Source organism: Physcomitrium patens, chromosome 25 (genome assembly GCF_059467195.1).
Source record: "Physcomitrium patens ecotype Gransden chromosome 25, ASM5946719v1, whole genome shotgun sequence".
Classification (NCBI taxonomy): Eukaryota; Viridiplantae; Streptophyta; class Bryopsida; order Funariales; family Funariaceae; genus Physcomitrium; species Physcomitrium patens.
This window is the reverse complement of record NC_143434.1, coordinates 2,525,752-2,548,763: the sequence shown is the minus strand read 5'-3', so window position 1 is coordinate 2,548,763 and position 23,012 is coordinate 2,525,752. Positions and strand designations below refer to the sequence as shown.

Here is a 23,012-nt window from a genome sequence, read left to right as displayed (position 1 = left end):
TTTTGTGAGTTTGGTAGTAGATCTAAAGTTCAAATTTTGATTGCTTATGTGAATAGTTTTTTAAAGTGTATGCTATAAATTTAAGCTTGATCAAACAATTGAATTGAAGGTTATTGAATTTTAAGTAGGTTGAGATCTCAAAAATTGGACTTTGAGAAGAAATTAGGATTTCTAAGATCTTTAGCAATCTACAAGTTGGATTAGAGTGAATTTTATATATAAAGGTAATAGACTTGATTTTATATATATATATAAATTTTGAAAACAATCAAATAGTGGAAAAAAGAAATATTGGTACTAAAAGACTAGCATTAAGGTTGAAGAAGGAGGCCAACCAATATCCAAGTGGATTTTAATATTTTTCTTCTATTTGATAAGTTTGATTCTCTTCAAATTTTATATGCTTGTTGCTAACTTAATTTTTTAAAATTTTTTAAAATTTTAAGTAATATTAATAATTTATTTGATAGGTACTGAAATTCTAAATTGTATTAGGATTAAGTTGAGTTGGTTAGGTTTTGATTAGGATTTGGTTTACGATTAGGATTTAAGATTTTATTAAGATTTGATTAGGATTTAAGATTTTATTAAGATTTGATTAGGATTTAGGATTAAACTAGGATTTAAAATTCGATTTAAAATTTGTTTAGGATTTGAGATTTGGCATAGGATTTGATTAAAGTCCATTAAGGTTTCAACTAAGATTAAATTAAGACCTGGTTCAAATTTATTTAATATATATTTTTGATTATTTTAATGTTTTTTAAGAATTCTTTTAAGATTTATTGTGGATTTATATTGAACTTCTGTAAGATTTCTTATTATTTTCTCTATAATTTCTTTAAGCTTTTTTAGGAATTCTTTTAAGGTTTATTGTGGATTTATATTGAACTTCTTTAAGATTTCTTATTATTTCTTTTATAATTTCTTTAAGTTTTCTTTTGAATTTAATTAAAGCTTGCTCAATATTATTAAGGTTTAGCTAGAATTTATTTAGTATTCTATTAGAATTAAGATTTTATTGTTGCAATTTCTATTCTACCTTCCACAACCAAGTGCCTAAAGTATTCTCGAGTAAGACTTCACGTAATACAATAATACAAAAAGAAGAGCTATGAAGAAGGAAATCCAAGCAAATTTGTGAGAAGGAAGTTGCTGGAGTTTTCAAGTGGCAAGATTCAAGACTGGTTCAAGGTTTTCTATTGCATTTCTTGAATTTTTATTTTTTTTATTATAAGATTTTGTAGAAAGCTTGATCTTGTTGTTAAATTTTCAAAAAGTTATTTCATACAAGAGGAGGAGCTATGATAATAGAGATCCAAGAAAATTTATAAGAAGGAGGTCAATGGAATTTTTAGGTGGCAAGATTCAAGTTTGATTCGAGATTTTCTATTGAACTTCTTGAATTTTCATCTTTTTGTTCTAAAATTTTGAAGGAATCTGTATCTTATTGTTAGCTTTCCAACAAGCTATTTTATACAAAAAGAAGAGCTATAGTAAGAGATATTCATATAAATTTGTGGGAGTAGAGATGCTGAAGTTTTTGGATGATGGAATTCAAGATTGATTTGGTACTTTCTATGCCATTTATTGGATTTTTTTTATTTTGAGAACTTGGAAGATATTAAAGTTTATTTTTAGTTTTTTAATAAGCCTTAGGATATAAGAAGATGAGTTCTAATAAAAGATATCCAAACTAATTTATAGATAGAGGTTTTGAAGGTAGCAACTATAATAAGTAGTCAATTTTTTTCTCTTCTTGGTTTAGCTCTCATTTTCTCAAGATTTTATTTATGGACTTTAATAATTTGAATTTGGTAACTTGAATTAAGTTCAACAAGCTAAACTTTAACTTAGATTAGATTAGTAAACTCTAATCTAGATTAGATTAGTAATGAATGAATTATAGGTATTTTAATAAGATGAGGTTTGGATTTAAGATTTGAGTTAGAGGTTGGGTACATCTTGGCACAAGAAAGAAATTAGTCTAAATTTTGTACTTAGCCTTTGATTATTCTTTTATATTTGACTTTATTTGACTGACATTATCCTTCTTATAACATACTTACAATCAAGGATCTTGTGTTCTCCCTAAGAAGCTTGCCTTCTTGACAACATGTACATAAGTCTCATTAAAGTCAATATCAGCAACTTAAAAATATCTTTTGGTAATTAATCTTGCCTTATGCCTCACAACTACATTCATTGCATCTTTTTTAGTCCTAAACACCTACTTACAACCAATACTAAATCGTTTTACTAGAAGAGTATTAATTCCTATATACCATTGTCCATAAGAAGTTAGTACTCTTCTTTTATAGCCTTCTCTCACTTGATTTCATTTTAGGACTTTGTAGCATAACATAAGACAATGGATCAATTAAAAGAGCAATGTTTGCATGTTCTTCACTTATTTAAGAAAAGATGTGATTCATCTACCATTTGTTACATGGTCTTTTTTCTCTCAAAAGATATCTCCTTTTATTTAAAAAAAAATCATCTTATTATACTTCATGCTTTCTTTTAAGCTTTTTCTTCCTTAAAGCTTGTCTTTTTTTACTCAAAGGTTGGTATTCCTCATGATCATCATCATCATAATCTTCAACATCTTCATTGCGTTTTAGGAATTTGTAAGGCCTTCTTCTTCATCTTCTTTGCTTCTTCATCTTCATTCACACCTTCACCATCTTTATTTTTTCATCTTCTTTTTTATTTATTGGAATTAAAGATGTATCCCCAAATACACCATTACTCTCACTTGGATACATCTCAAAGTATTTACAAGTACTCTTATGCTCCAAAAATTCAACATTACAACTTTTGATGATCTTTTTGATGTCCAAATATATTAGCTTACATGTCTTGGTACCTTCTTAATATCCCAAGAAAACACTCTTTATATCTTTTGCATCAAATTTAGACATCATATAATCTGGTGTTTTTTCATATGGAATACATTCAAAGGTCCTTGTATGTAAAATTCAAGGTTGTCTATTACTCCAAGTTTTTTGTGGTGTCATTGATTCAAGAACACTTTTTAGATACTTATTCCTTATATATATTATATTTACCACAGCTTCTACCTAAAATTTATAATTAAGATTTTGAGCATGAAGCATGTTCCTTGCCATCTCCACAATGGTTTGATTTGCCCTTTCAGCAATATCATTTTGTTGTAGAATGTAAGGAATTATCTTTTATCTAGCAATTTCTTCATTCTTCAAATAAACATCAAATTGCTTAAACAAATACTCACTTTTATTGTTTGTAAGTAATACATTGAGCTTGCACTCACTTTGTTTTTCAGCAAGTGCTTTAAACTCTTTAAACTTCCAAAAAAATTCACTCTTAGCTTTAAAAATATAGATCCAAATTTTTATTTTAAAAATCATCAGTGAAAGTGAAAAAATACCTTGCTACTCTAAATACTTATGATTTTTATAGATCCACGTACATCAAAATAAACAATTTCCAATAACTTTGTAGCACATATTCCTATACCACTTGGAAAAGAGGCTCTTTGTTATTTGCCTTGTATGCATCTTTTATATATAAATTATATTTCATTTTGGCTTGTTTTTCCAAGATCTAAGTCACTTACTATAAACTTAAGCTTTTTCATGTTTTTTGTATTCAAATAACTAAGGCAACAATGCCATATATTCAACTTATCTTTATTTGATGTAAACTCAGCAAATGCAACTATCTCCACTTTGTTGCCCTTTTTACACTTGAGGTAGTACAAATTCCCCTCTTTAAAGCCTTTGGCAACCATGTTTCTACACAATATTCTTGCAAAATATCCATTCATATTGAATTAAACCATAAAACTATCTGTTATAAGTTCATTTATCAAAAATAGCTTTTGCTTCATCTTAAACATATAGAGGAAAATTTTGAATTTGATTCTATTGGTTTGTCCATTCACAACCACCTCTATTATGATAAAACCAATTTCAATGGCTTCACATATGCTACTATCTACAAAAATCATATTTGATGCTAGAATAGCCTCATAAGTATCAAATGAATACTTATAAGATGTCATATGCTTGGAACAACCTAAGTCTATAATCCATCTTAATATGGCAGCCATAGAGGTGTAATTTGCTACTATAAATGCATAATCTTATCTTCAAAACTTATCTTGCTTACTATTTATATTCTTCCTTTCTATCTTTTTGCCTTAATAGTAATTTTGAGCAAAATGTCTTATTTTGCTACAAATGAAGCAAGTTTTGACATTACATCCTTGGTTTGGATAATTGTCCTTTCTATGACATAAGTAGAGTGCTGAATCTTCACTTTGAGGCTCTTTTTTTTTTTCTTTTTTTTCACTTCATAGCTAAGTCTTGTTGTCACATAGTCCATTGTGAGTTCTTTCATCTTAATGGATTCCAAAGCCATAATGAGGTAGTTGTAGGATTTTGGCAAGCTCATGAGTAGAATCATAATAACATCTGCATCTTCTAATGGCTTATCTATAATTGCAAGTTGGTTTGCAAATGCCTCCACCTTGTTTATGTATGCCATGAAGTCTTCACCTTCTTCCATCTTGTAAGTAAAGAACTTGTGTAGATGATGTTGGATAACTTGTTGCTCTCATAGATATTTCAAAGAATCTTCCATGCTTCTATTGAATCTTTGCAATAGTTAATATGGGAGAAGTTGGCTTCATTACATTACATACAATCAATCCAAAAGTCTTCTGTTCACAACGTTTGGAGTCCTTCTTCTCCTTTATGTCAGCATGCATGCTTGGAGTTTCTTCACTTTCATCTACAATATTCTAAAGATCCAAAGAAACCAATAGAAACTCTATTTTTATCTTTTAATGGTAAATGTTCTCATCTCTAATTTTTCAATTGCTCCCAAGTCTTCATCTTTACTTAAAGCCATATCTAAGGAAGAGATGTATCAAAAGAGATCAAAAGAAATAGTTCTAAAGCTTTCAAAATCAGCAAGAAGGTCTTGCTACCTTATAATCTTAAAATGCCTTCTTTGTGAATAAACTAGTGTTTTTATTCTCAAAATACTTTCAATTTAAGTTTTAGAACTTTTCATAAGTCCAATGAATTATATAAATGTCTAAAAATATACTTATCACTCCTATATCACTTTTATGTGAATAAATCACTACCAAGTATCATAAGAGGTCCTTCAAGTATCTTAAGCTTCTTCAATACATGAAACTACAAAGTTAGACCTCCAAAGATCTAACTCAGCAAAGAAACATAATACAAGTATTCTATAACATCACCTCAAGGTGTAAAATATATATCAAATCCAAAATGTAGTTAACAACAAGTAAGAACAAACTAAGATCTAGATTAAAATCTAAATTTGAAAGTTAGGAGATTCTAAATCCTAACATGGGCAAAAACAATATCAAAGACTTTATATAATTTCAAAACTCATAAGCAAATGTCACTAGGTCCATATCATGTTGAAGAAAGAGAAGTTAGAAGCCACAATACTTAGCATCAATAAGATTGCACACAAAAAGAAGTGTAGAATAAGATGACTCTCACTTCCAATATTCTTTATTTATAGCTGAAGTTTACATGTAATATAGATGAATGTTTTCTACAATTACTTTCATTATTTTTTGCTATATCCAACTAAATCCTAAATTCTTCTTAATCTAGCTCCCACCCTAAATCCTAGCTACTACCACAGTAACTTATTTTAATTCTTTGCTATCTTTTGACTATTAGTAATTTACTATGGTTTAACTCTATATCATAGTAACTATGCAAGATCTTGATGATCTTCAATACAACTTACTATGGTTTAATTCTATGTGGTAGCAACTATGCAAGATCTTACTAATTTTCAACACAACTAACAATAGTTTAATTCTATGTAGTGGCAACTATATAAGATCTTGTTTATCTTCAATATTTTTTGTTTTTTAAGGATTACAAATTATCTATCTTTAAATTTATATTGATTTTTTCTTCTCATTCTATTGATTGGATTAGTTTCAAAAATTCAAATAAAATTCTTTTGTCTAATTATATCTTTTAATTAAAGCATCATAATTTGAGTTGTTTTTCTAATAGCTAGTTTATTATGCCAAGTTTAACAAAAAATAATATATTTTTTGTTGGAAAGCAATAAAGATGCTTATATTTTTACTATAATTTCTTTAAGTTGTAAAATATTAAACCACTAAAAATAAATGCATCTTATCTAGAAGGCACTTAATACTATGCAAAATTAGTGACAAAAACAAAATCAATAGATGAAAATGATGAAGACATTAGACTATTCTATGGCACATTTGAATGAAGAAAATTTGACCTTTAAATTTATTATTGGCAATTAGGCATCGATATCATGGCTTATACTTTAAAGTTTTATAAAAAAAATTATTTAAAAATAATAAGAATCTTAAAATCTAACTACTTTTAAATAAAAATATATCTTTGATAAAACCTATAAATTCAAATAGAAGAATGTTTGCTCTAAATCAAGAGCTTACAAAGAGGAAATACTATTTTGGCTTATTTATCATAAAAAATTAAAATATAAAAAGACACATCCTCTATAAACAACTTTGTGATTCAAGACTCCTTGAATCAATATTATACTAATTTTAAGATTACTTCTAAGCCAAAAGAGTATAGAATTACATCACTTTCTAATACTCAAACTAGCCACTAATCTAAGAAGAGTTGGCCTATGGCTAATATTCTCATAGAAGCAATTTATCTTTATAGAAGACATTCAACCAAAATTCAATAGATTTAAAATAATGTAGTCTCTATTATGAGGATTCTATGTATAGACAATATAGAAGCAATGCAATGATTGTTTTTTAATGGAGAAACTCTAGATGACTAAAATATTAGATTAGAAATTTGGTCTCAACTACAAGACTTTAGTAGAATGTTTTGAAAAATCTCTTTGGATGAATTAAACAAACAAATAAACAATGGCAAAGCTATGTTCTACAACTAAAATAAAACATGGATGGCTAAGAACATATTAGATATTAGATATAATAAAACTATAGGTAGAATTCAATCCTTACTTAGGATTGCATAATTATTCACATTAGTTTAGCAAGTAATGTATTGTAACACATAAGCTAGTAATGGTAATAGTATTTTTTTTATTGTCCAATTTTTGAATCTAAGGTTTGTAAATACCAAGTACTTACTTTTTTAATCAATGCATCAAGTACACCACACTTGTATCAAAAATAAATAAATAGATAGATAAATAAACATATTAATGTGATATACTTGAGATTCTTATAATTAATATAACTTATAATTAAATCAAGAATACCATCCAAATAATGAAGTTATTCTTAAAATGAATCCACAAAAACTAAAAGTTTTTTTTGTTATGGATCTCATAAGTGATTTTGGTTGCTAAACATTTTAAATAAAAAATAATAGAATAAAGTATATTATTTTCGTTCATTTTTTTAGAGTATATACTTAATTCAAAGTCTAAGGTGTCTTTTTTTGTTGAAAAAAATTTATTGAAGATACATGAACAATGCAAAATAGGATTTGTTGTGAAAGTTGGATTTAGAACTTAAGATATTTTTTCTTTGTTATATTACTCTAATTTGTCTATCTAAGCAATTTTGAAAAAACCCAAATTTTATATTAGTAGAAAGATGTGTAAATTCTGTAATATTGTATATAATGATTTGAAAAAATTATAAATGTATTATATTTGGTTTCCTGAAAAGAGTTTTTTTTTAAGTAATGCATAAATATTATTGTGATGTTTTATAGATTTGTACAAGAATGTAGTAGTTTAAAGATCCTGCATCACGATATTTGTGAAAGTATTTGTAGCAATTGTAGGAAGACTAGAAAGATTTGTATTCTTTGAATAAAAAATATTAATGAATATGATAGTAATAAAAAGATCTTGTATAAGAGTAGAAGAAATTATCATCTTTTCAGTTAAGCCTTCCATGTATTTCAATACATATTATATAACATACTTATACACAACTCAATCTTTTTACAACCAAATATTCTTAATATCGTCTCTCAATATAATAAATGTCCCATTGTGATGGCCTTCGGAGTAGTGTAGGTTAATACAATTTCCAGTTCAATTAATTCGATGTACAATTATCTGATTATAAGCTGCTTGAGTAGGAGTGAACTCCAAATTAACAGCACTTGTGTAAACCAATGATGGCATAGCAAATCACAGAACGGCACGCATCATTATAAGCAAGGAATTACTGTACAATTGAAGAAAAGTTCACAGCTTCACTTCACAGAACAATCAGGTAGAAGGGCTTCTCGTACTTGAGACATAGACTAGGCCACCCTAGATATGCAAGATATGCAGCATTGACTGATTTGAAGCTTTAGCGGCAATACAATCCTTGCGCTGTATCAACATGGAAAAGAGAGTTCTAATGATGACAAGGAAACGAGGACCCAGAAACTACTTGGCTTGAATAGAAAGTGTGATGGATAGTTCTGTCGGTTTAGTCCAATACTTCCAAGCTTCGGACAACGAAGGTGGGCTAATCCTGAGGTCAAAGGATCAAGCGGCAGCGGCAATCTTTTCTTCGACAAGTTCTGCAGGGGGGTTTGTACACACGAGGTTGCGGTCTCCATATACATTGTCAACACGGGATGTGGTGGGCCAGAACTTGGATGCACGGACCCAAGAGGCAGGGAAAGCTGCAACCTCCCTTGAGTAGGACTTAGTCCAATTGTCGGCCATCACAACTGATGCTGGATGAGGGGAGCCCTTCAGGACATTGTCCTCACGGCTAGCCTCTCCGTTCTCAATTGCGGCAATTTCCCCTCTGATGGAAATCAGGGCATCACAGAACCGATCCAACTCGGCCTTGCTTTCACTTTCGGTTGGCTCAATCATAAGCGTTCCAGACACAGGCCATGACATGGTTGGAGCATGATAACCGTAGTCCATCAAACGCTTAGCCACATCCTCAGCCTCAATTCCTGCCGTGTCCTGTCATGAATCGAAACAGCAATTCAGTAAACACTCTCTCAACAATCACTATATTCCTTCACATTTTCTGTATCGAGAAAAGGTTCCAACGCGATTAGCTAGGGCATTTCGAGGTACGTTACCTTGAATTTCCGCAAGTCAATGATGAACTCATGTGCGCATGTTCCGTTCACACCCCTGAACAGAATTGGGTAGTGATTCTGCACACAACCCACACCGCAGGAGTCAGCTTTTTTTAATTCATAGATACATAAATAAATTAGGGGATATATTGGGGGATATATTAGATCTATTTTGTGTCACGTCTGTAGTACTGAGTGCTGAGAAGTAATCTAAACCAACCTCCAGTCGCTTCGCCATGTAATTAGCGTTCAAGATTGCAAGCTTAGACGCGTCTGTCAAACCCTTGTTGCCCATCATTGCAATGTAGATATATGAGATTGGCAGAATCAATGCTGAGCCGTAAGGAGCAGCAGAAATGGGGCCAAGAGGTTGAGTGTTAGCCGGTCTTGGGAATCCTCCGGTGCCAACCTGCAGTTCGAGTACTCAATATCAGAAGCCGGCTCGAAACTATTTACTCACTGTCAACATCGTCAACAATTACTCACCGCAACGAACACTAGACAGCACAACGAACAGTAAGCAAATATTAAAGCCAATGGCCTCGAGCTCCTGTAAAAAGCGTAAATCACATACCACAGGGTGTGATGGCAAGAATGGAGCCAAATGCTTCTTCACTCCGATAGGTCCCATTCCAGGACCACCTCCTCCGTGGGGGATACAGAACGTCTTGTGCAAATTGAGATGGCACACATCGGCTCCAATGTGACCAGGACTGGTCAACCCAACCTGAGCGTTCATGTTGGCACCATCCATGTACACTTGTCCACCATATTGATGGATGATATTGCAGATTTCATCAATGCCTTCTTCGTAGACACCGTGCGTGGATGGGTAAGTCACCTGCACAAGGTCAAAAAAACCAGCCACATCACTCATATGCAGAATTGACAAGAACGATTAGTCGGAAGAATATTACGACTCTTCAGTTACATAACTGAGCTAGATACAGCTGTCGTCACCAACAGCCAATTCATCGTTCCACAAGACAATCGCGGCCGAGTACCCGCGTTGTTGCTTACAGACCAAATATAACAATTTAAATAATCCAGGCCATTCACTGTGGACGAAATTGGCCTGAAGCCCACTAAAGAGACGGTAACCCAACGTCCTCCTTCAGGATTACTTCGTGATGCTCAATACATTAACTGAGTGACTGAGATCCAAATCGAATGTACATCTGTGAATAACTTACCATGAGAGCGGACAAATTGTCCTTGTGCTTCTCAGCTGCCTTCCTCAGTTCTGCGATATCCACATTTCCGTGTGCGTCAGTTCCAACAGTCACAATCTTCATTCCACACATTGCTGCGCTTGCAGGGTTTGTTCCATGAGCTGAGACAGGAATAATGCACACATCGCGATGCGCGTCTCCTCGAGCCTGAGTACAATCGAAATTCCACGTGTCAATCAAACCATCAAAAACGCGATCGCCGCCTCATCCAACACCATTAAAGTGCGCTGGGCAAAGAGAGAACTAGATTCAAACCCAACAGCGACACTTCCAGCACTTATGAGAAGAATGTCCCAAAAGTCTTACCAGGTGATAAGCACGGATAACCATCAATCCTGTATACTCGCCAGCAGCACCGGCATTGGGCTGCAGGGACATGGAATCGAACCCGGTGATTTCACACAACAGGTCACCCAGTTCTTTGAACATTTCCTGCACATCAGAGCAAGTCGTACTTCGAATTCAGGAAATACCTAAAACGATACTGAATCCACCAGCAGTGGGAAATGACCTGGTTAACCACAGAACCCCACAACAAAGACAGCAACACACACCATATCAAGCCGCACAAAAAGGTACCTGGTACCCTTGAGCCTGGTCCTCGGGAGCGAAAGGATGCAGATTGGCCATTTCAGGCCACGTAATTGGGATCATCTCAGTAGTGGCGTTCAACTTCATCGTGCACGATCCCAACGGAATCATGCTGTGCACCAAAGATAGATCCTTCGCCTGCAACCTGTGAAGATATCGGAGCAACTCATGCTCTGAGTGATACTGGTTGAACACCGGGTGGGTAAGGAATGGAGTTTCCCTCTTCAGGTTAGACGGAAGGTGACTCTCCACCCCAGCGGCAAGTTGCTCCGCAGAAAAATCAACCTGTTACAAACATATACATTAATTTAGACATCGACGATGCAACCAAAGTCCGAGTGAGATCAGAAGGAAAGACAGCAGGAACACATCATCATGTGAACCGGTCATTCAAGAAGCATGTTTAAAAAGGATAAGAAGTTTCTCACATTCTTGCCTCCAGCAAAACATTTGAACAAGGTGTTCACATCTCCGATCGTCGTAGTTTCGTCGAAAGACAAGGTAACCTGGCCATCCATAACCAAGAACATGAGATAAGAACCAACTACGGTAATATTGCCTCGGTGCAATTGTGCTCCAAAAAAGAAGAGAAAAACAATACACGAGAATTCGGACCGAATATTACGAGATAGTTGTCAGGCTCACCGAGTTGGAATCGAACACTCTCAAATTCACACCGTGTGCAGCTGCGTCATTTTTAATTTTCTCAGCCTGTCCTTCACCAACTGTAACCTTCACTGTGTCAAAGAACGATGCAGATCCAACTTGGAATCCCAATCTTTTCACACCAGAACTGAATACCGCGGCCAATCCATGAACCCTGTTCGCAATTGTTTTCAAACCCTCGGGGCCGTGGTATACGGCGTACATGGCTGCCATGTTTGCCAATAAAGCCTGTCACAGACCCAACTACGTCAATCAAAAACTTCAAATCAAACCCCTCAATGCAACAAGCAACAATGAAGAGCATTAACGAGATGCCAGGACAAGGGTATACAACATGCAGTAGACAAATGCGTAATTCTCTCAGAAAATTGATATGAGAAGATTATTTTTTACGCATTCAACTGATTAAAACAGATTTTCACACAGTTCAGAAGACCTACCTGAGCGGTACAGATGTTGCTCGTCGCTTTGTCACGACGGATGTGTTGCTCACGAGTCTGCATGGCCATCCGAAGGCATGGTTTTCCAGTGGCATCAATACTTATGCCGATGATACGCCCGGGCATAAGACGCTTGTACTCTTGAGATGTTGCCAAAAAGGCAGCATGCGGCCCTCCATAGCCCATGGGAACTCCAAACCTTTGAGCAGATCCAACAACCATGTCCGCTCCCAGCTCACCAGGAGGTGTCAACATGGTGAGAGACAACAGGTCGGTTGCCATCACCACCTTCACTCCGTGTGCGTGGGCATTCTTGACAAAATCCGAGTAATCGTTCACCGATCCGTCAGTAGCAGGGTACTGCACCAAAACTCCGCTCACATCCTTACTGCTGTAATCAAATTTCTTGTAATCAGCCACCACAACGTTTAAACCTAGACCGTCCGCTCTGGTCTTGCACACCTCAATTGTCTGGGGGTGGCAGTTGTCAGCCACCAGGAAGGTTTTCTTCCTGCCACGAGCGATGTTACTACACATTGTCATGGCTTCCGCCGCAGCAGTACCTTCGTCCAACAACGATGCATTGGACATCGGCATTCCTGTGAGATCCGTGATCATGGTTTGGAAGTTCAGAAGGGACTCGAGCCTTCCCTGCGCAATTTCGGCCTGGTAGGGGGTGTACTGCGTGTACCATCCGGGATTCTCCAGAATGTTGCGGAGAATCACAGTCGGGACGTGGGTGTCGTAGTAACCCATTCCAATGTAAGACTTCATCACCTTATTCTTGGATGCCATGGCCTTAAAGTGTGCCAACAGCTGACTCTCTGTCAATCCCTCCCCGTACTTGCTGAGATTGAGGTCGGGCCTGCGGATGGATTTAGGCACGGTTGCATCGATCATGGCGTCCATGCTGTCGAATCCACACGCCTGCGCCATCATCTTCTGTTCCTCGAGGGTAGGACTATTGTGACGCCTCTGAAACGTGTCGCTGGGCTTCAATGCCTCAATGGAAATGGTCCTGGCTCCAAACGGAAGCTGGACGATTCCATTCCCGCTTCCACGCAGCAACGAAGCGCCAAATCCTCGACGCGTCTCATTGCAAGCGGTAGCTCGTGATACAGACCGGGACCGGAGAGTCGACGGAGGCGCGGATGTTCGACGCACCACCTGCTGCACCAAGCGTTTCGCAACCTGATGCTTCGCCCGCTCCATCACTACTCCTCCTCCTCCACCTCCCCCCAACCATACACACCACAAAACGGCAAGAGAAATCACAGTCACGAACCAAGACTCACAACCCAGAAAAACCCGCCGTGTAAGAAATTGGGCCGTAAGTGGCGAGGATAGACGGGGAGGTGGACCAGCGACGGCTGAGCACCGCTCAAGCACTCACGGGGCCGAAGGAATGAGCAGGTTATCAAGTAGGAGTTTCGGCGATCGGGCTTTTCAATCCGGTCCTACGTTCGCTACCTTTTTGGGAAACTCTTCGAATTTTAACATTTGTTTAATTCGTATCTTTCCTGTCTTGTGATTCTCAGGCTGCGGTGGAGGCGTGAGGTTCCTGCCGCAACACTGATCCAGTGCGGTATGTGACTCTGCGACTCCGGCATTCGTTGGCAACACGTTTGGAGGGTGAAGGTGCGCAACGACACTCTTCGCCGGCCCAGGCCTCGTGTCAGCCTCGTTTCAGTTATACCGTCCAATATGCGGAGTCCTAATGGGGGTGCTCCCAATACCGTCCCCGGTACATCCTTCCCCCGAAATCTCATTCACTCGTTCGGTACCGCAGTCACAGGTCCTCCTTTCACCCGTACATTATCCACGAACGCTGTGGTGGGCTCCACCGCCGTGGGTCCGATATCCGCATTCTGCAACTCACCCTCAGCCTCACAAGTAATTCGCATATAGACTCCCAACGGGTTACGAAAACGTAATAAAGTTTGCGAAAAAGAAAAAAGAAAAAGTTGAAGCAGGAAGTGGTTTGCTTAATTAAGTACTCACAGTAGGATCTCAAATGAATGAGGTGCCATAGACCCATTATTATTATTATTATTATTCTATTTCTTCCTAATAATATTTGTCTCTGCAGCAGGTCACGTGCTTTTTCATCCATTTCGCTCATCAGTTCTAAACAACACTTTCTTGTGCCCTCCATCCGATGACGAAAGGTGATGAATATGTTGATCATGTCATTCATTTACATTAATAATATTTTTTAATTTTTTGATTTTTTCAGTGTGTGTGTGTTTGTTGGAGCATAACTTTTCGACTTGATGCAATTTTGAAATTCTATTTCATGCTATTACATCATGTCAAGCTAGATCCACTGTACCTGTAGTATATGCAATTGCAATATAATTAAAACTTTTAAATTTTCTTAATCATGTTCAGTAAATGTTTGTTCATTTAAATTTAAGTCAAGTTAACAGGCTTGTGCTAAAACAAAGTTTCGTCTGTTAGGAACATCGTCATATTGAAGTTTGTTGATTATGTACATTATATATAAAAGTTTGTATGATTTATCATACAGCAAAGAGCATGAATATATTTATATGTATGTGTATATGTATACATACATACATTTTACTACCAAGTCTAATCTGTATTAATTATCTTCTCAAAGTGTTACAATTTACGCAATATGTTTAATTTTTGTACTGTCTGATTTAATTTTATACACTCTGCAGAGGTCTATCTGCAGAGGCATTATTTTAATTTTTCTTCAATTGTTTCATTAATAAGCAATGCAATGTGATAATCTTGTACATTCTAAATCAATTTTTAGAAATACACATGCACACACTGGATTTTAATTGAATTTTAATACATCTTAAGACAAATATATATATATATATATATATATATATATATATATTTTAAAAAATCTCTGTTTTTAGCAACGTGAGAGATACTCTTTTGAGAAAGAAAAAAGGTTCATTTAAAAAAAGGAACACATTTGCACAGCAAATATAGAAGACATAAACACACACACAATAAAGATAACAGAAAATATTTATAATTACTTACATTTTTTGTAAAATTATGAATAGTGTTTACAAACACAAAGTATGAAAGTGTGGCATAATATGAAGTTGAGGAGAAGGTGTTTTTTTTTGTTTGATTAATGCACAAAATGTAATCAATTTTATTTATTTCTAAATCTTTTGATCTAGTACTATTCATCAATTACATATAGCCTAATTTGTAGCCTAATTGTAGCCTAATTTGTGAGCTATTATAGCCTAATTTGTAGTTCTCAAAGGTATTTAGAATAGAAAAATAATAGCAATAATAATAATAGTAAAGATAACAACAATAACATGTACATATGTTTGAAAAAAAAATAAAAAAATAAATGTTTTAAATGTTTAAACAAACCATTATAATGAGATTAGCTCTAGTTGGATTATTTTGTCCTACTTTAAGTGAAATTTATTTTAATTAATATTGATAAAAGAAAATACAAATCTTATCAAAAACATCTTATTGATTTAACTTGTCAAAAATCATATTGTAAATATATAATGGATAAATGGAACCACTAGGTGGACACTCTCTTTCATTGTGAGCATGCCTCTTGTGCAGTACACCCTTGCAAACACATCATAAACTTCTTATTTATACTATACTAAAAACTTTTAAGATACTATACAATTAAAGACAAGTGTGCAAATTGCTTATTGCATTTATAAATATTGTATATTTTTTATTCTACAATCTTTTTATTTTTTATTTTTTTAGAATTATGCATTATAACATAATCAATCTAATGTCTTTTTAATTAATCCAATGTTTTATAGTCAGTTCAACCTCATTTAGATCCATATATATATATATATATATATAAAAATTACGTGTTTTGTATATATAATTTTTGATTATTTAATTTTCATATAATATTTTTGCAGAATCAATGACCTCCAAATTTATATAATATTATATATATATATATATATATATATATATATAATGTGGTCTACAATACAATTAAATCTATCACTCTTTCACATCTTGTGCCCCTTGTCTTCCCGACATGCTCAATGGCACTCAGAAAATCCGAAAAATGAAAGAAAATATTGTCGACTTTGCTCAACTTGAAATTTTTGATAGCATGAGAACAAAAAAATTTCAACAATTTCTAATGGGTCACAAAGCTGGTTATACTTGAGACAAAACCTAGGAAGATGGAAGGCCCGATCGCAGCAACAATCCGAATGAGGGTTAGGATTTCTGAATGGTAATGGGGACGCGTTGCTCAACAGCGACGAGATCCGCAGCGAGCGTGTTTAATCGGTCCACTTGTGAGCGATTTCGAGTGGTCTGCGAAGAACCCAATTGTCGACCTCGAGTTTGGATGGTCCTAGAAGCCCACCTTAGATTGTGGGGTTGTCGTTTCAGATAGAATGACTCTGTTTGCGTCTGGAAAGTGTTGCAATGTTGCACGACCAATCTGATTCCAAGCTTTCCTCGTCTTTTGTCCGCTTTACCAGCAATAGAGTTCTTATTCCTCACTCTGGTTTGAAGAGATTTGCAGATATTTCGAGTTGATATTAGCGCTTGTGTGTAGACCACAAGCATGCACGGAAAGTGGTTTCCGTCCGTCGGGTGCTCATATCTCAATGCTGTGAAGCATGATCGATGCTGAAATCCCTACACTAACTGACATTGATGGAGCTTTAAAAGTTGATCAATTTGCAGGTTCTTGTAGGAAGTGGATTACACAGATGTGTGGTGGTTTGATGCTGGCCAGCTGTCATAGACTCCACTATCTCCACATTCGCTTTCAGGTTTATCATAGCTGGATGAACGGGAATCGTTCTGGTGCAATTGCCGGTCGGTATCAGTTAACGATGCTCCCCGTGAATCATGGCTGAGGAAAAGCCACAGCCAGTCATGTGTTAACGTTTTTGCGGTGATGTCGATATGGTTGATAAGGTGACCTAATAATCTCCTGTGCACACTCCAATGTGTTCACCTCTGAATTCTGTGCGACTGTAATATTTAGGACAAGATAAAGAGAACTCTTGTCGTGAACTCGTGTGCATAAAAATATAAATTCTACAGGGCCATCGTCTGGGGTTGCTTGGTTCGAGGCACCGAAGCTGCCAACGAGCTTCATGGACGAGTGCACAATGCGCAAGTAGTTTAATATCTCATTCGCTTCCTACTGTTTTCCTCTACCCAGCACCAAGTCATCGCCATCTGTGAACAAGTCATACCCAGAGGAACATGCTTATTCTTCGCGAGACTCGGTGCAACTTTGACTCGAATGATGCCAGGTCTGTAGTGATCACAATCAAGAGGAACAAGTTTCCAAGTCTCGATGGTGAGCGGGAATCGAGAAGACAAAAATAATTTTTCCATGCAGCACGTCCACCCTTTTTAATGTGCTGAAGCGGTGAACAATCGCCTTTAAAGAAGTGTAATTTCGATTACCACGTTTCACAAGGCTTTACCTCAAGTGTGTAATAAGCAAAATAAATTTTGAGAGAATTCGAGACGGATTTTTAGCCAACAATGAGTTTCCAAGCCCACGACTGGTTTTCTGTTGTTAGGATCCACAATGCTCGCCGCCAGCTTCAAAACAGACACATAGAAGATCAGATGTATGACAAGCATTACGGCAGGTGTCCTAGGTCCTAATTGAAATTGTTGAATGAAGAGTTGAGAATGTCCAACATGTTGTGGGAACCGGAGTCCTTTCACAATCCTAAACAACAGGTGCTTGCTTTAAATCTGAGAAGGCCAAGCTTGTACGTAGGAAAGCGTTGTAATTCTGCGCCTGTCACAATTTCCATGTCTTTACTCTTCAAGGAACCGGGTTGATGTTTTACACTTGTCGTAAAACCAGTACCTTGTAGTGATCACTAATAACATCTCTCCTATACCCGAAGTCATCTGATGTATCTTGCCTTCTGCAATGCCACACTTCTACCAGCGATTGCTATTACCGACCTGAAAGAAGTCCTACTCGTCTGACTTTCTCCGTAATTCCTAAATTTAGATTTTCCGCCTTCACAACATAACTTTGAATCAAATTCTGAGCAAAAACTGGGTCGCAACTTAGAGGTTAATATCCATTCTTTACTTCAAATCTCCTGCATGATTAAAAAATATTATTTCTGCAGGTTCGGCCTACCCTACTAAATCATCTTTTGTAAGCTGCAACTATTTCATTGCAGCATTCCAAAGAGGACATTTGTGATGGAATTTGCAAAGAGTAATCACGGTCGTCGATTCCGATGCCATTAATATAGCACTCCATTTTTGCAGCACTGGTTGAGTAGGGACATTAAATACCTAACACGAAGTGCAGCACACAATGTGATCTGCCAGCTTTAGGGGAAACAGTTCTCGTTTGAAGCTTCTCTCCGATATGCTCATGTTAAGTTATTGTGCGCTATGTTATCCAATACAACATTGTGCATAGATTACTCCTAAATCAGGATATCTTCTGATATTAAACCTCAACCCTAACCTTTGATATCTCACGATACTGTTCTCGGTGTGGTTGTGCAGTTCTTGAGGTTTAAGTGAAACGTAGAAAGGTTTTGAGAGAAGTATAGGTTAGATTTGGCAAGGTGGGCATGACAGTGCACCTACTGCTGCAGTCGGTGTGGTGGTGACAGTACCCAAATGTAGTATCAGCTCCCTGTGTCGAAGTAGTTTTGCAATTCGGTTGGCTAGTGTTGTTGCTTCTGGTGAAGATGGCTCTCACGTTGGGTAAATTAATTTCAGGCGTTCCAAACACGCGAGTTGTGTGCAATCCGTTTTATTATCAGCGAAATTTCTCCTTAGTCAGCTTTATTTTGAAACGCCCGGGCTGCTGTGTAGGCATGTCTTTTGTAGATAGTTTTCCAATTCATGCTACATTAGATTGGAAGTGGGCTAATGTGGCGACCCACAGAGGGGTCTCACTGAACCTGGCTGACCTTTCTTGTTGCTCGAGATCTCTGAGCTCGTGGAATCGCTCTTATGGCGTCCCTGTAAAGCACCACTTAGCTCCGAAACTCCAGAGTTTTGCAGCTAATGTGCATAATCCAAGGCAATCCTTGATGTCTGCTTCTGCCACTTCTGATGACTCGCAGTCGACAACGCAGGCTGATGCAGCCTCTGTTTTGCAGTCGAACGAGAGTATGGCAGAGTTCGACGAGGAGATTTCTGAAGATGCCCTTCATGCTTTACGAGAATTTGACATGGTAAACGAAGATTTAGAGGGTGAAAATCAACGCATTGCTGATGTAGCGAGAACCGGGAGGCGTTCGAAAAAGATGTGCTACTATTTCACGCAAGGATTGTGTACTCTGGTAAGTTTCATACACTTTGCCGCAGGAGTCATTTGTGCTGAAAATTGTTTTGGCGCTTCGATGGGTTTGTCCTGTTACACATGGATCCTGAAGTCATTACAGTATTCTCATAAACTACTTGGTAGGGTTTGGGTTTGGTATATTGAAGGCTTTGTGCATCAGTCTCAGCAGGTCGCCCATCAAGGGTTCAGGTTTAGGGTTTAAGGGTTTAGAGGACATATAGTTTTAGCGAAGGGTTTAGCTGAACTTGCTCAGTGGTGAACTTTGTGAACATCATTCTCGTTTTTGGATCTTTTAAATCATGAGTTTCTTGGAGCCGGTGACAAATGCACCATTCTAGGACGAATTCATTTGTGTACGATCGGAGATTTTAGGTGTGTGAGCATGAGCGAATGCTTTAAAAGTGAATTTGTGAAGGGTTTGATGTGTGATAGTGGCCAGTACATTCTCAATAGCATACTATCTGTACAATTCTCAGTGCAGCGAGGGATGCATATTGATACAGATTGTAGAATGAAATTTAGAGTAGTCCTGCAGGCTAAGAGGCATGTCATGAGTTTTGCGACCTGACTCTGCGTACATCATTTTCTGTAGAGGTTGATTGAACATTCATTGGGAGCTGGTGTACTTGTAATTCAGGATCATCCCAGGGACGCTCTGATTCAGCCTTCCCTATCCTTTTTACAGTTTAATGGCTGTTATCGAACTTGGTTAACAATTTGCACTTTGTTCCTGGAAGTTTTGTCAAATTGCGTCCTTGCACAACATTCTCTGCCCAAGTCTAACAGAAACTCAAACGTTTTAAGGTGATGTGGTACGTAGATGGAGGACGAAAATCACACAGACAAGTTTAGCCATGTTTATCCTGAGCTCAAAGTGAGGTCAGCTGATCTGAAAAGGGTTAAGGAACAGCCATTTGAGTTCTACTTAGTACTGGATCTGGAAGGCAGGGTCGAAATATTGGAGTTTCCTGTACTTTTGATCAACGCTCAGACACTTGAAGTGGTTGATCGTTTTCACCGGTATATTCCTTCTTGATTTATTCCTTCTTTTCAATTTGTGATGCGATGGGCTGTATTGAATTCAAAACCTTGGAGACCAAAGCCTTTGAGTCCCGAAATTGCGATACTGAAATTTAAAATTTTTTTATTTGAACGGTGCTTGACTTTTTGCAGCTTCGTAAGGCCAGTCATTATGACGGAAGAAAGGCAGGCTGAATATATCAAGGGAAAGTATGGAAGATGGGGGTTGGACAGGTGTGGTGTATTATTCTTGTTTCTAGTGTGCAAATGTAAACACGCTGTGAGTTTAGTCTACAAATATGAACAGTATTAGAGGAATTACTAGATAAACGTTTCTGGCGTGTTTCTCAGTGAAGTCCTAAGATTTTGGATGCCGACCAAACATAAAGTCTGGTTCAATTCCATGCAGATCATACCATACTTCAATGAGAATGATGTATGCAATCAAGTTGTGGGCACCAAAATCCAGGTCAACAAGGTTAATGCAGGATATATAGACGCCGTGTCTTAAATTGCTGGATTGTTCTTCTTTTCTGAAAGTTTTTAAATAAATTATTCGTCGATGGGCAATAGTTAGCTCGGACCTTCGATCTTGCTGACCGATTGGACGATTGATTTTGACAGGGTTTGGCATGATACAGCTATCCCGTTTACAGAGGTTTTGAACGCATTTGAAAGCTGGATGGAGAGCCACTCGCTTTATAATCCTGAGGACCCGTCCAAGTTGACACGAGCTGCTTTTGTTACATGGTGAGCACTGGTTAATGCAGGACTCTTGGCACACAAATTACGTTAAAATAGAATTGCATATTTAAGCTAAAAATAAATACGTAAGCGTGTATTCCACAATCGTATTTAGATCAAGTACATCTTGCGTACAAGTTAGTACGCTTCTTGCCGCTATAAGTCCGTCTTTCATGCTTAGTGTTGAGATGTGAGGGATAGATTAGTCAAGTTAAATGAAATTGAACAATATTTTGTTCATTCATCTACATGATGGTTCATCTGAAATGGTTCTAGGAGTCAAATCTTAACACAAGTGAGGACTTCGGAGAGAAACTTGTTTCATTCAGGACTTAATGGTCAGGATTGGGATTGCAGTGGCAACTGGGATGTGAAGACAAAGATTCCAGAGCAATGTCGTGATTCAGGTATCGAATTGAAACCATATTTCAATGAGTGGATAAACTTGAAGGACATCTACTACAACTTTTACAGACGGCGGGTATAACCTCTTACTTTCATGAAAGCTTTATGAATTAGCTTACATTGAGGTGATAGGTATTTTGTACCAGTTTGTTTCTTTCTACGTACTCCAAAATCATCAACTGATTGCATCTTCAGTTTCAAGCACTTTTGGCCTTGATATGCTTAGAGGCTCATTTGGGTGGGACGAGTGTGGATTTCTATTTATCTGCTAAGGCAATGAATGTGGATTCTCGCAGGCTGGGGGAATGCTTGCAATGTTGAAAGGCCTTAATATACCACTAACTGGTACACATCATGTTGGGCTGGACGATGCCCACAACATTGCCCAAATCCTGCAGCGGATGCTCGCTCACGGTGCCATTGTGAGAATCTCTGCGAAAAGGAAAGTTAGTGATCCAAAAGCAGTGAGATGGACATTTTCAAACCGTGTGAAATAATGAATTCGGCAGTTCGTCCCTTCCACTGTCATCGTCCTTGTGCGCTGTCGTAATTTTTCAGAAAATGAAGTCTCACTATGGGAGCCAGCTGAAGAATCAGATCACAATAAACATCAAAGCAGTTTGTCTTGCTGCTGCTACTTTTGTTTACAGCTTGTACAGTAGTACACCTAGAAAACCCAAATCATGTGAAAGAGGGTCCACCGTTGTATGGTAAAAGTGGTTTTTTTTTTCGGTAAAGCTTTGTTTCCGACGGTGTTCTGTTTGTGCGACGTATGATACTATTCTCCTTGGGTATAGACAAATAACTTCACCAAAGAAATCATGCATGTCTTTAGCATTACGGATAATTCTGATATTCTTACGGACGGGAATCTACAACATACTGCAAATGTCAAAGGCCACGCCGATCAACAAACCCCATTACACTTTACATGTGAGCAAGAAAATTAGATTAAAGCAACACATCTGGTTGTGGATGCTTCCAAGCCAAGTATTTTTTGAGCTCGTCATCTTCCTCCGCCGACCATGACAAAGCTTCCCAAGAGCTTTTCTGCGGACCTGTTGGCAGTGTTCCAGTGGCAAGAGCTCGTCATTTACTCCGGGTCCTTGCAGCAGTCGACTCTGGAGAAGCATGAGTTATGCATTGGTAATTTTGTGGCCGAGAAGTGGAATGCTTTGAATGAGACAAATTCCTGGTTCCACTGAGATTGTGGCCATGGTGGATCTGCCGCGTCGATCGATCGTGCTGCTTCATGCACCGGAATTTGCGTGGTGCCGCCCTCGCAACCTCATTTCTCTGATAACCTGGCATGACTGGAGGGGAAACCCTAAAATTGTGAGTGCCCAAGCCACCACCATTTGGCTTCCAAGGCACCGACTTTGAATGACGGATTACAAACCCACATGAAATTCGTGCATGGTCTAGCGTATTCCCCCCCAAAAAAACACATCCAAAACTTCGACTTTTGGAAAACTTTGAAAATGATGCATCGGCTACCATTGCCACCCACTAT

At 37.1% G+C, this 23,012-nt stretch overlaps 2 protein-coding genes and 1 long non-coding RNA gene across 4 annotated transcripts; 2 read left to right on the top strand and 1 right to left on the bottom strand.

Moving 5' to 3' along the window:
- Nucleotides 1–8,187: 8,187 nt before the first annotated feature.
- On the bottom strand, nucleotides 8,188–13,424 carry LOC112278523 (glycine dehydrogenase (decarboxylating) A, mitochondrial). Its single transcript, XM_024512132.3, has 10 exons — nucleotides 12,022–13,424; nucleotides 11,561–11,809; nucleotides 11,344–11,421; nucleotides 10,904–11,200; nucleotides 10,631–10,756; nucleotides 10,286–10,471; nucleotides 9,667–9,933; nucleotides 9,313–9,501; nucleotides 9,093–9,170; nucleotides 8,188–8,970 (listed from the first exon to the last, which is right to left on the bottom strand). Exons 1-10 carry the CDS (start codon nucleotides 13,231–13,233, stop codon nucleotides 8,536–8,538), a joined length of 3,117 nt encoding a protein of 1,038 aa, XP_024367900.1. The 5' UTR covers nucleotides 13,234–13,424; the 3' UTR covers nucleotides 8,188–8,535.
- Nucleotides 13,425–13,643: 219 nt separating this feature from the next.
- Nucleotides 13,644–14,256, top strand: LOC141045021 (uncharacterized). The gene is made up of 2 exons (XR_012216897.1): nucleotides 13,644–13,765; nucleotides 14,114–14,256. It is a non-coding gene; the product is annotated as an uncharacterized LOC141045021 (long non-coding RNA).
- Nucleotides 14,257–18,159: 3,903 nt separating this feature from the next.
- Nucleotides 18,160–22,249, top strand: LOC112278225 (putative exonuclease domain-containing protein At3g15140). 2 transcript variants are annotated; one of them, XM_073532076.2, is made up of 7 exons: nucleotides 18,160–19,328; nucleotides 20,151–20,350; nucleotides 20,504–20,584; nucleotides 20,760–20,819; nucleotides 20,975–21,100; nucleotides 21,452–21,575; nucleotides 21,796–22,249. In XM_073532076.2, exons 1-7 carry the CDS (start codon nucleotides 18,729–18,731, stop codon nucleotides 21,994–21,996), a joined length of 1,392 nt encoding a protein of 463 aa, XP_073388177.1. In that variant the 5' UTR covers nucleotides 18,160–18,728; the 3' UTR covers nucleotides 21,997–22,249. The 2 variants fall into 2 exon arrangements, with proteins under 2 accessions (XP_073388177.1, XP_024367178.1); XM_024511410.3 differs by lacking the exon at nucleotides 20,760–20,819 and having other exon boundaries at nucleotides 18,184–19,328.
- Nucleotides 22,250–23,012: the final 763 nt, after the last annotated feature.